The sequence below is a fragment of the Zootoca vivipara genome, chromosome 10, assembly GCF_963506605.1.
Source record: "Zootoca vivipara chromosome 10, rZooViv1.1, whole genome shotgun sequence".
Lineage (NCBI taxonomy): Eukaryota > Metazoa > Chordata > Lepidosauria > Squamata > Lacertidae > Zootoca > Zootoca vivipara.
In genome coordinates this window covers 42,943,120-42,955,925 of record NC_083285.1, presented here as the reverse complement: position 1 = coordinate 42,955,925, position 12,806 = coordinate 42,943,120, and the positions used below count along the sequence as shown (strand labels likewise).

General features: G+C 44.8%; 2 protein-coding genes across 2 annotated transcripts; both read left to right on the top strand.

Moving 5' to 3' along the window:
* Nucleotides 1–26: 26 nt before the first annotated feature.
* LOC132592766 (mitochondrial ribosome and complex I assembly factor AltMIEF1) lies at nt 27–1,484 on the top strand. The gene is made up of 2 exons (XM_060279823.1): nt 27–200; nt 1,244–1,484. Exon 2 carries the CDS (start codon nt 1,269–1,271, stop codon nt 1,479–1,481), a length of 213 nt encoding a protein of 70 aa, XP_060135806.1. The 5' UTR covers nt 27–200; nt 1,244–1,268; the 3' UTR covers nt 1,482–1,484.
* Nucleotides 1,485–1,492: 8 nt separating this feature from the next.
* MIEF1 (mitochondrial elongation factor 1) lies at nt 1,493–9,571 on the top strand. Its single transcript, XM_060279822.1, has 5 exons — nt 1,493–1,625; nt 2,629–2,777; nt 4,350–4,530; nt 5,235–5,497; nt 6,852–9,571. Exons 2-5 carry the CDS (start codon nt 2,634–2,636, stop codon nt 7,659–7,661), a joined length of 1,398 nt encoding a protein of 465 aa, XP_060135805.1. The 5' UTR covers nt 1,493–1,625; nt 2,629–2,633; the 3' UTR covers nt 7,662–9,571.
* The last annotated feature ends 3,235 nt before the right edge of the window (nt 9,572–12,806 follow it).

Genomic DNA, 12,806 nt, shown 5'->3' with positions numbered 1-12,806 from the left:
CCCTTCCGCCTCAGGGCCGAACGGGAAGCGCGGCCTTTTTGTGGATGTTTTTTTCCCTTGACGTTTCCATAGCGAAGGAGGTCGTGCCCCGGAAGAGAAGCCGCCATGTTGCCGAGTGACCCCGCGAGCTGTGCCGGGAGCGGGAAGAGGTGGGCTCTGAGCAGCCCCTGAAACGCGACGGTCTCCTCTCCTCCGCGCAGGTACCGAGAGCAAGTGCCCGCCCTTAGCCCCCCCTTCCCTCCAGGGTTGACGCCCGGAGCCTTAGGGCCGCCCCAACCTCGGTGGCACTGGCGGGGCTCTCCTTCCTAAGGACCCTCGGCTCGGAGGGGAGGAGAGAGGCTTCCTTGGTCCCTTGAGTTCCACTTTCCTCTGAGGGCCTTTCATTTTCCTCATCGTGCACTATATCTATATCTATATATCTATACAGTATATCTATTATTCGTTTTGTGGTAGGCTGGAGGGAGCGGGGATATCTGCTAGTCGCCGCTTACTGCTGCTTACTGTCTTCTTCAATTAACATCAATTTACATATAACTTATAACAATTTACTACATAGAGTACATACACCACACACTACAACATATACACACCATAAACACTAACTTCCGATTCTTCTCATTGTGCTATTTTGCATTTTGTTAGTCTGTACACATTTTGTTGTTATTATTTTGTTTTCCCATTTATTATCAAGAACGTTTTGCTATATACTTTCTCTTTATTTCAAGATTTATTCTAAGGCTGCCAGGAGACTGACGTTCTCACAATAACTTTTAGTAAATCTGACTTAACAATAATTTCTTTAAAAATACATATACATGATGCTTCCCCATAACCCAACTTTCTGATTAAGTCGCGGGGCCTAGAAAGAGGCAACGCTGCCACAGGCTGCTTGATTGCATCTCCCTTTGAGATTTGATACCTAGTTTTGTGGGATGTGAATATAGGTTGTATTTTTTAAAAAGGCTTTCCCTCACCTTTTGGAACTTTTTTTAGTGTTTCTTTTAATATGTCTAGTGAAGTCTTCTCTGTCTTTTGCTTGTAAAATAGAGGATAACTTTGCAAGTAGTTGTAGTGGTTAGAGCTTTAAATAGATGTATTTCTCATATTGGTTGATATTATGAATCATGTCCTCTTGGATAAAACACAATTGACAACTTGGCTAAATATTATAATTTGCAAAGAGAGAGAGAGAGAGAGAGAGAGAGATTGTTTCATTGTTTATGTTTATTCTGTGTGCCTTCAGTTTGCCCGCCCTCCACTCATCCTCCATGGCAGCGTGGACCCGTGAAGCAGTGCTGAACCTTTATCGGGCTCTACTGCGTCAGGGACGTGGCCTGCGCTATACTGACCGTGATTTCTACTTCGACACAATCCGGCGGGAATTCCGCAAGAACCAACAGCTTGAGCAGCTCAAAGATAAGGAGAGACAGCTGGAGAAGGGCCAGGCTTTCTTGCACTCCAAACTTGGGGGGTTGGTTTAGAGACTTTCCTTCCCCCCCCACCTGTTTTCCTCACCACTTTCCTTTTCATCAATATTGGCTGTGTGGTACAAACTTGAAAAAGGAATCCCAATAGTGTCCTGCCTGGGAGTATTCCCCATTCTTCACAGATGCAGTAAACTTCAGGTAGGTTGTTTTCCAGGCAGAAAGTGCTCTCTTACTTATTCAGAATCTTTATAAATGATTGTAGATCTGTCCTAAAGCACTACTTTGAATGACTAAATGTAACATGAGTAGGATATATGGGAGCCAGAGTAGTTCCAGGAAGCTTGCAGATCACACTGCAAGGACTGACCTATACTTAACTGCAGAGGTTGGGGAAATTCCCATCTAGCTTTTGATGGTTTTTCATAGTGGAAAGATCTATTTCTGTACAATATTGTAAGCTCTTATTACAACTATTTTTACGATCTGGAAATCAGTTTATGAAAACTTGAGATAGTTTTGTCTTGAGTTCATTCTTAAAGAGCATACCATTTTTCATATATTCTCATTTGCCTTAGGAACTTAGTTGTATTTAGCAGTAAAAGAGAGAGACTTGGGTTTGGTTGTTCAGCTGCATTCAATTCTTTATTCAGCCATGAAGTTCACTGAAAGGACTTGGGCAAATCTCAGCCTAAGCTGTGTCAGAGTTGTCTGTACAAATGACTTAAGAATTGTGAAGCATGTTATCCCATGATAAGTTTGATGTCCTATGGGACAGAGCAGGGGTCAGCAAACTTTTTCAGCAGGGGGCCGGTCCACTGTCCCTCAAACCTTGTGGGGGGGCCGGACTATATTTTGAAAAAAAATATGAACGTGTTTCCTATGCCCCACAAATAACCCAGAGATGCATTTTAAATAAAAGGACACATTCTACTCATGTAAAAACACCAGGCAGGCCCCACAAATAACCCAGAGATGCATTTTAAATAAAAGGGCACATTCTACTCATGTAAAAACATGCTGATTCCCGGACCGTCCGCGGGCCGGATTTAGAAGGTGATTGGGCCGCATCCGGCCCCCAGGCCTTAGTTTGGGGACCCCTATGACAGAGTGAGATTCTAGCTTTAATCAGGAAGCACTGAATGACAAATGGGCAAAATGAAATATGTTAACAGTTGTGTTTGGTTTTTCTCTTCCCATAAAGGAGCAATGGCAGGCGCTGGAGAGCGCAAAGGAAAGAAGGATGACAATGGCATTGGCACAGCCATTGATTTTGTATTGTCCAATGCTCGACTTGTCCTAGGTGTGGGAGGCGCTGCCATGCTGGGGATTGCCACCTTGGCTGTTAAGCGGGTAAGAGTGAACATTGTGAGTGAAAGGGTGCCTAGACTTTGGGGTACGATAAAGATGCAATGGGAGTTTTCTGTCCCATGGGTCGAAATACAGACCAAAGTGAAGGATTGACTGGTGCTCCGAAGGACCCAGTTGCAGGGATTCCAAAGAAAGATGCACACAATACCAGAGTAATCAGTTGTAATGTTTTATTATAAGGATATATATAAGAAACATACAAGACAACATAGAATTCCTTGTCACTACACCCCAGGATAGACGCTGAAGCAACAAGCACCACCATGCTTCGTCTCTGAGAGGCTAATACCGTGTTTCTCATATTTTAAGTCATCCCTACAAAATAAGCCATGGCAGGATTTTCCTGAGTTGAAGAAATATAAGACATACCCCAAAAATAAGCCGTAGTGCTGGGAGCAGGTCTGGATGGCGCCATGGAAGAGGAAGATGCCTGTCAGCGCCCGGAACCGGCTGCTGCTGCCCCTCCAAAATGTCCAGCAGCATGCACCGCGCCAAGCGCTGACCCGGCGGCGGGACTGGCAAGAGCCGCAGTGCGTGCTGCTCCAAGCCCCGACCCGGCGGCGGGACGCAGCAATAGCCGCAGCGCGCGCTGCTCCAAGCCCCGACCCGGCGGCGAGACCCGGCAAGAGCCTCAGCGCGCGCCGCGTGGAGCCCCAACCCGGCGGGACCCAGCAGCGTGCCCTGCTGAAGAGCCGACAACGCGCGCAGCAGCAGCCAGTTCCGGGCGCCGAGCCGTGACAGGAAGAGGCGGGACGCAGCTACAACGACAAAAAACACCCGGCCGAGCCTTCATTGGCCGCCGCGGCTGCCACTCGCTGGTCCCTCCTCTTCCTGTCGCGCGCGCTGCAGGTCCCGCTGGTCCCGCTGCTGGGTTGGCGCTTGGCGCTGGCACTGCTCCAAGCCCCAACCCGGCGGCGGGACGCAGCAAGAGCCGCAGCGCGCGCTGCTCCGAGCCGGGATCCGGCAAGAGCCTCAGCGCGCGCCGCGTGAAGCCCCGACCCGGCGGGACCCAGCAGCGTGCCCTGCTGAAGCGCGACAACGCGCCCAGCAGCGCAGCAGCAGCCAGTTCCGGGCGCTGGACAGGGGAGGTACCATACTGTATTTTTTTAAAAAAATAATAAGACACCCCCCGAAAATAAGCCATAGGCTTATTTTCTTGAGAAAAAAAGATTATGACATGACTTATAATATGAGAAACACGGTAGCTTATGTGTTACTTATACAGAAAACAAGATATATAAACTGGCAGAAATAATCCAATTAATCACACTGTCTTTGGGGCCTGTTCCCCACTCACATCCATCTCTCAGATAAGTGCATAGCTGACAGGTTTTCCCAACTAACCAAGCCAGCAGCCAAGGCTTCAAAGCAAGGAGATAAGCTCATTTTACAGCTCGCATATATTAGTCCCATGTTTGCTTGACTACCAAAATGGAGTTTACAGGCCTTCCAGAACGGTTTCACCATTGGGTTCTACACAGGTAGGCTGTGGAAATGAAGGCTTTTGAATGGATCATACACTTAATTTCTTGTCTCCCCACTTTATTGCTTCAGATGTATGACCGGGCAATCAGTGCTCCAGCCAGCCCCACTCGCATGAGTCAGTCAGGAAAGAGAAGCTGGGAGGAACCAAGTTGGCTTGGATCATCATCTCGGTTATTAAACCAAGATATGAAGACTAATATTAGCCGCTCTCTGCAGACTCTTCCCACTGATTCTTCAGATTTTGATATAGGTGAGGGACATCCTGTAACTCTTACGCAACTTCTTACATAATTTGGTTGCCAAACAGGTAAACCTTTCACCTTTACGTGTTCTGGTGTCAAAAAACAGTTAGTTAAGAAAGGATCTTAGTTTTGGAAGAGAGCCTACTGATCAGTAAGTCCAGCACATTCTTCTGAGGAAGGATACTGCTGACCCAATGTATTCCTGACAAGTACGGTTCTCGTGCCTTATGTGAAAATCTCCAGGGAACAAGAGCATCTTTTTCAAATAGGTCAGTTCATTTTACACTGTACTTTCAACAAAGATATTTGTGCTCAAAGTAGTTTACAGAAAACAGACTGTCCAAATTATTACAATAATCATATATATGTAAGAGAAATTATATCACTACATCATAACACTAACAATGTGCAGGAAAAGCACATGGGTACTTTTCATTTTGTCCTGATAAGGAAGATTAAAGCTGGGCAGTGGGACTGTTTTTGTCAGGAAAGTGACATGAATTAATGGGTGGTGTTGCAGTCTGTATCAAGATGCACATTGCCATTAAAGAAAGGTTAAAAGTGTGGTCAATGATTTTTGTCTCACATAGTTTAATCCCCAGTGTTTCCAAATTCAATACAGGTCCAATTCAGTACAGGCAATTTGTACCTAATGAGTCCTGTGTGGTGAAATATTGAGGCCTGCTGTTCTCTCTCCAACCTATCCTGGCAGATTTGATCAAATCCACAAAGCAGAAATCATCCATCAAGAAAAGCCAGGTGGAGCTGAAGAAGTCCCGCCTCCGAATGTCCTTGCAAGAGAAGCTGTTTGCGTATTACCGGAGGAAGGTGGCCATCCCAACAGAAGAGCAGGCCAAAGCCAAGCAAGCTGCTGTAGATATATGTGCAGAACTGCGTGGTTTCCTCCGTGCCAAGCTGCCAGACATGCCTCTCCGTGAAATGTACCTGAGTGGTAGCCTCTATGATGATTTGCAGGTAATTTGGATGGGTGAGAAGGTTTACATATTATTCAATAGGTATGATAGAGAACATGCAAACTTCATTGTTGCCAGTGTTTGTCTCAGCATCATTGTGCCTACAATTGTCTGTAGTCATACGGTATTTCTTGGCTTTTTGTGATTTGATCTTGCATAGGAAATAATTTGTTCTCCCCAAGACTGTAAAGCACTTTCCCTCCTTTTTGCAATTTTAATGTCCTCTCTTTCCAACTGAGCAAGATTCAAATATTTCTCTATCTTTTCTCTCCCACATCTGTTCCTGACAGTGCATGGTCCTTCTACATTATTTAGTCTCTTCTGTTCTTTTCAATATATAACGGGCATGGGAGCCATTCCTGCATGCTACCCTGATGAACATATAGCCTTTAAATGAGCAATTCTGAATGGACTTACTTGATTCAACACTGCATCAAGACTTCTATGTGTAGTATTTTGCATTAGGTAAAACTTAAATTTACACCTAATGGTGATGGTGATTTCCTTGGAGAAACGTTGTATTATGTTTCGTCAAACTCAGTCTTTAAATAGTTGTCTTTTGGCATTAGACAATAAAAACTTAGAAGCAACAATGTCCCAGGTTCAGTCCCTGCCACTCCTGGTAGGTCTGAGAAAGACTCCTGTGTGAAAAACCCTGGATATTTGTTGCCAGTTGATGAATAAACAATCGTGAGCTAGATAGAACAATAGTCTGACTCAGTGAATGGCTCCCTGTTTTCTATTATATGCCCTTGGCTCTTTTATTGCATTCACCATAAATGTGAACAGTTCTGTTTTCTTTTGAGGAAGCAATTTCATTTCTTCGTTTCTTACATTCTTAGCATTCTTCTCAGGCTTTAGTTAATGTAAATGCACTCCACTTGAGGGGCTTAGGATAGGTTGCAACACATTTAAATCTATATATGACTAAATACCCAAAACATCTCAAGGGAAAAAATTGCACAACCTCTACAGAATTAAAAACATCAGGTAAGCTTCACCTACATGCAAACTTATTCCTATTCACTAAAACTCAGGCAACTCCCCCGTCTGTCTCTGGTCTGTATCCAGGGAATGCCTATCTGCAAATCATCACTGTGAGCATGTGAATGGCATCTCAATAAGGTGGTAGTTTCCTTGAAGCATAAACTCTGCTTTTATTTCCTTCTTACTGTTTAATTTATGTGGAACTATTTCCAATGCTGCCTCTGATACACCAGCATGTTCTAGCATGGCACCGAGCATCATAGGAGATCCCAGCTCAACTTTCCTTTGCATTTCAGCCTTCCCCTTAGCCAAATAGTGTGGCCTTTTAAGGGCCTTAGAAAACCTCTTCTTTTTCTCCCCCCTGGCAGGTTGTGACTGCTGATCACATCCAGCTCATGGTTCCTCTGGTGTTGGAACAGAACCTGTGGTCTTGCATTCCAGGTGAAGACACCATTATGAACATCCCTGGCTTCTGTCTGGTACGTCGGGAAAACCCAGAATACTTCCCTCGTGGTAGCAGTTACTGGGACCGCTGTGTGGTGGGGGGCTACCTTTCACCCAGGGCAGTGTCCAGCACCTTTGAGAAAGTTGTGGCAGGCTCCATCAACTGGCCAGCTATTGGGACCCTCCTAGACTATGTGATCCGTCCAGTAGCGCCCTTGGAATCTCTGACGTTGGAGGTCCAGTATGAAAGAGATCGGCGCCTTTTCATAGACTTCTTGCCATCTGTGACGCTAGGTGACACAGTCTTAGTAGCCAAACCACACCGACTGGCCCAGTATGATAATCTGTGGCGGCTCAGTCTTCGGCCGGCTGAGACAGCTCGCCTGCGGGCCTTAGACCAGGCTGATTCTGGCTGCCGTTCCTTGTGCCTCAAGATCCTCAAGGCTATATGCAAGCTGAACCCGGCGTTGAGTCACCTTTCTGCCAGCCAGCTTACCAACGTCATACTGCACCTGACACAGGAGGAGACTGACTGGTCACAAGACCTGCTCGCTGACCGTTTTCTGCAGGCCTTGAAAGGGCTCATTGGCTATTTGGAAGCAGGGGTCCTTCCCAGCGCTTTGAATCCCAAGGTGAACTTGTTTTCAGAGCTTACTCCTGAAGAGGTGGATGAGTTGGGTTACACTCTGTACTGTTCCCTTTCGGAACCAGAGGTCCTACTCCAGACAGAATAGCTGCCTTATGCGTGAGAACAGTGTTGGAGCTTCCTGCCCACGACAGGTTCTCTCTGACACATCCTGAGTGAGATATGCATACCCTGCCCCATTCTTTTCACAAGTTCGTCCTGTTTATCTTTCCGTTTTTATCATACCGTGAGAGCGGGGAGTCCATTAGATTTCTTGGTGCTATTAGTCCACTTCCATTACCCGCATAGTCATTGTCTCATGGGGCAAGAAGTTATGTGGATTGGCTGCTTGGTCTATTAGAAAGTCCTTGCTGTGGTCCCAACTGCCGGTCCCAACCCTGTGCAACCCACCACCCCAGTAATATGCTATGACTTGTTGCACTGAAAACTCTCACTCCCACCTAGGAAAGTGTGGAATTGGGCCAGTAACCTACTGCCAATTTTTGGAAACATCTAAATTTGGTGATTCTGTGCCCTCTTCCCCCAAGGGATTCAGTCCCCTATTGTTGGTTTTTGCGTGGGAGTTTGTTTTTGTTCCTCTCACACCCCAAAGTGCATGGCAGTCTGGATGAAAAGTTTCAATAGAAATATTTATAGTGGAGAATGTATTTGTGTGAGCTCTGTGCATTGATTGTATTTATATTTGCCTTGGGGGGCGGTGTCCAGAGAGAGTTTGCACATTTGCATAGGTTCTCACTAATGTATCCCCATTTTTAGGAATCTAGGGATAAACTCCCCAGCCAATCTGATGCCCTTCAATGTATACAAATTTGGTTCTTTTATTGCATGCATGTTTGCAAAACTGGCGCTAGACCCTTAAGGTGTCTGGAAGAATGTAGGGAGAGCAGTTTCCTGTATGTGGCTATCAAGAACACTTCCCACTACAAGTGGTAACTGCCCAAGAAAATGCAAACTGCTAGGAACACACATTCTTTAGCTTTTATTGCGACAAAAAACAAGCAGCTCTGGAAGTAAGGCGCCATATTTTCAAATATTTCCGTTTTGAACATTCAAATTCTTGCTGAAAGCACCGCGGCTGGAGTGTGCTATGAGGAGTAGTTGAGATTCAGACCTTCATCTCCCAATTGCTAGAATTGATGGTCACTACCTTGTACCTGACAGACTTCAGGTCCGTAAAATGACTAGTCACTGGAAACAAGAGATTAAGGTTCTACAGGAAGGCAAAAGAAAACTTGAATAGAAAGTAGAATTTTGCTTTTAATATGCTTTTAAAGAGGGTGGCACATTTCACGCTTAATCACCTTGCCCCTGCTGCTTTTTAAGGAGTCATCAGCTTTAATTTACGCAGTGCTGCTCTGCATCTCTGGCTGCTCCTTGAGATAATGGCACAGCTCAAGGAGTGGCCACTCACTCTAGCTACTGTCTCCCGCTCTGCAGACATGAAATGGGCATTGACTGTGAATGTCTTATCTCTCAGGAATGTTTGGTTCTGTTACTGCTGCCATCACCAAAAAAGAAAGAAAAGTAACAGGGGGTGCCCTAAGTGGCGAGATTCTTGTGTATCGAGTCCGCGTGACAAGCACTGCTATGGTTGTGTGTAATTTTGCAGGCATGGCTCCCCTGCTTTCTCATCTGAAATGCTCACCCTTGCCGCTGAAAAGGCAGCATAAATAATGAGATAATTTGTAGGTATAAGGAACAAGTGCCCTTCCCTGTCCTTTTTTTTTAAAGGTGGTGCTTATGTTAATAAGTTAAGCCTTTGGTGTGGTTCCAGAGTGGAGGCTTTAATCTATATACAGTACCAATTTAATCCGGGTACCCCCCCCCCCAAAAAAACCCTGTCTTTTCATTTTTGTCTGCTAGATGGTATTTGTTGCTCAGCAGAGAAACAGTGTTGCTGTTATTTAAGCCTCACCAGATTTACAGCCAAAGACTTGAAAGGTTGTGTGTGGGTGTCTGGTAATACATAGCCTGGAAAAACACCAGGTTTTTCACTCATCTCTCAGCTGTCCTTCCAGTACGAGTCTTCCTGCCCCCCTTGCTGAAATGGATGCATGCGGAATTTAGGGTGATGGAGACCTTGCTATTTGAACATGAATTTTAAGAGTTGTACGAAACCCCACATTGACCTCTTCTGTGTTAATCCCGTTTCCTCTTTGCCATCATTCTGTTGCTTGTTTCAAAGTTGCAGCATGGTAAGCAGGGAAGATCCTGCAGGGAGAGTAGGAGGGATCTAGTTTCTCCTGCTTTTCCACTTCTCAAATGCATATCATTACATGCTCAGTTAAGAAAATGAATGCTTTATTACTGACTAGGAACATAATTGATAGAAGCCTTGACCAAGACATGTTGCCATGATTCTGAATGCGTATTGAGTGTAGGCTTAGGCCAACAAGACACACTTGTATTATTCACTTTAATCGCTTTAGCTGTTCTTTTCTCAAAGTAATTAATTCTTTCTTTGAGGCACCTAAAAAAGGACGAGGGATTTGAGCCTATTTCTTAGTATGGTAGGTGCGTATAATTCCACAAGTAGGAAATAAGAGACCATGCTATTGACAGTCAACACAAAGTTTAAAGTGGTTGGGAGAAGCATGTCTGGGCTATTCCTCATTTCTGTGGCAGGGGATGCATCTTGTTCAGCGTTTAGGCACCTGGCTATGCAGGACAGCTATAACAATATTGCACCAATTCTGCTATGTGACTAGATGATTCGTTCTGAAGAATGTTTACACCGCCACCAGTATTCAGTAAAATGCATGTGTATTGGTATATCTAGGATGGTTTGGTCTTAAGCATTTGTGGACTCCTTATGTGAAATGTCAGAACAAATTGTAGATGCCAGTAGTGTCTAGCTGCTTTCGCATATCATGGGGAATGGGGAGGCCTTGACATAAAATAAATGATTGTCATAGGCCCAGAAGTCAAAGTCTGCTGCTGCATTCTTGAACCTTGGGAAAGCATCGACGTACTATCTTGATGTTTAGGTCAAACCAGCTAATGTGATTTGCCCCTAAACTGCAAGGTGGGGACCATCTATCTCAACTTGAAGGCTTTCATTATTGTCAAACACCACTACTGATCTTCCAAACCAGTTAAAATTCTTAATACAACAACTTAATTATGTAAATTGTAGACTTCTTCTAGTATCTGTGTGTCCAAGATATTGAAGAGAAAGGAATGAGATACTTCAGCCCCTCTCAAGCCCTAATGCTGTGTAAGGGTGTTGGAAGAACAAGGTCTAGTGCATGGTCTGTGACTGTGTGGAAATTATGAAATAAAACAACTTTTCCACAATTGTGTGGCTGTTTTTGAATGTCTCTACAACATAAGATGCATAGCCTTTTTCTGGGGGACAGGAAAATTCCTTGTGTGCTAGTTAGATTGATAAAATCTTGAAACTATCAGCTTGTAATGCCCACAGGGAGAAATGCACTTAAGCTGTACTTAAGCCATACAATAATCCATCTACAACTGCATACAGCTTTCAAATAGCACTTGCTGGTTTGTGAGAAAAACTTGGCAAGGAGTGAGCAAAAAATTATAGACTTTTCTGCAGAACATGCTGCCTCGTGCGCTTTTAAAAATTCAAATAAGATGGTGCTATAGCTTTACATCAACATTTCACCATAGGCCTTGTGGAAGTCACTTGGAAATGCCACAAAAGATAGCTGTCATATTACCTTGGTGCAGAGGTTGCAAGAGTTAGCTTCTCGCACAACTCGGTGTTCAATTTTGTTTTTTAAAGGCGCAGTTCCTCAGCAAATTAGAAGTCAAGGTGTGTGTTTGTAAGGAGTTGAGCAGAGAACTTGGAGGTCTTGGTTTTTATGCCCAACATGGATGCTTGTCCTCCTGTCCTTAAGATCCCAGCTTTTTATTTATTAAATTTCTACCCCACCCTTCCTCTCAAAGGAGCCTAGGGTGGTACCTCCTGCTTCCATCTTCTATGCCCTCTGTCTTACCCACCAAATGATAATATAAAGCTACCAGATTTTTTTCAAAGAATCCAGGGACACTTTTTTTTAAGAGAAAAGAAAAGTTATTTTAAATTTTTAAAAGAAGTAATATCTTCTCTTCTCTGTGATCTCTTGTCGCGTGGCCTTCCTCTGGGCCCCGGCCTGCTCTGTTGGAGTGCTAGCCACCGTGGAGTAGGCCCGGGTCGGGCCTGGGCTCCGCCATGTGTCCTTGCCCTCCTGGTGCTCTCCTACCTCTCCTCAGTGGCAGTGGCAGAGGCGCTGCAAGGTCGGGGCTCCCCTCTTTTTTTCTCCTTCCTCTTTCTCCTCCTCCTCCCCTCCTCCCTGCATTGGCTCCAGTGTTTTCATGGCCCTGGACTGCCGCTGGGCAGTTGTCCTGGTGTCCAGTGCTCTCGCTCCCAACTCGATTTGGGTTGTGGGGGCGGGTGTCAGCGGTTCTCCCAGTTGACGCTCTGAGCGTCCCCAGTTCCCCCTCGGCAGTGGTGCCCGCCATTTTGCCTCGCCGGAAGTCCCCATATGATGTGTCTTGTGCCATTGAACCAATCACGCAACATTCATTCCCTACTAATAAATCTACAACACTTGAAATATAAATCCAGGAACATTAAATGAAATCCGGGGACATTCTGGGGATGGAATTTGTCTGGGGACAGATTTGTAAATCCAGGGGAATTGACATCTGATAACCATATGATAATAATAATGATAAAGGTAAAGGGACCCCTGACCATTAAGTCCAGTCACGGACGATGATACACATTACTAATTCTGAACATAGAATTAGTGATTTCTTGACATGTACCGGTAATTTGGAGTTCTTTGGCTATGGAATTCATCCATTAGAATGCTGTGTCCCTTCTCAATTACTATTGAGAAATTGGATTATTGGGAAAGAGTTAAAAAAAAGAACACACTTGGCATGGAAGATTTCCCCCATCTCTCCCCACTTAAGATAGTGATATGGAACTCTTTCGTTGGGGAAAAATGAAAATGACTCTCTGATTTGAGCTGTATACTGCTGTTATACATCATGACCTGAATTTATGATAAACATTTGTGAGGTGAGTTCTGTTATTCTGCCACTGACTGCATTGAACGTCATGGAGTTAAACTCCCTGAAAACCTCAGGTTTCGTTTTTAACTGTATCCTATACTTTTTGGAAGCAAGACTCATTTAGTTCAATGGGACTTGCTTGCAGGTAAGTGTGCATTGAATTGCAGCCTTAAGCAAGTTTGCAACTCTTACGGTTGCAGCAAAT

Bases quoted from the DNA above. Each gene is read 5' to 3' on its own strand.
- LOC132592766 (XM_060279823.1), top strand. From the start codon at position 1,269: ATGGCAGCGTGGACCCGTGAAGCAGTGCTGAACCTTTATCGGGCTCTA.
- MIEF1 (XM_060279822.1), top strand. From the start codon at position 2,634: ATGGCAGGCGCTGGAGAGCGCAAAGGAAAGAAGGATGACAATGGCATT. The intron at 2,778-4,349 runs GTAAGAGTGAAC...TTATTGCTTCAG, and splicing joins CCACCTTGGCTGTTAAGCGG to ATGTATGACCGGGCAATCAG. The intron at 5,498-6,851 runs GTAATTTGGATG...CCCCCCTGGCAG, and splicing joins GCCTCTATGATGATTTGCAG to GTTGTGACTGCTGATCACAT.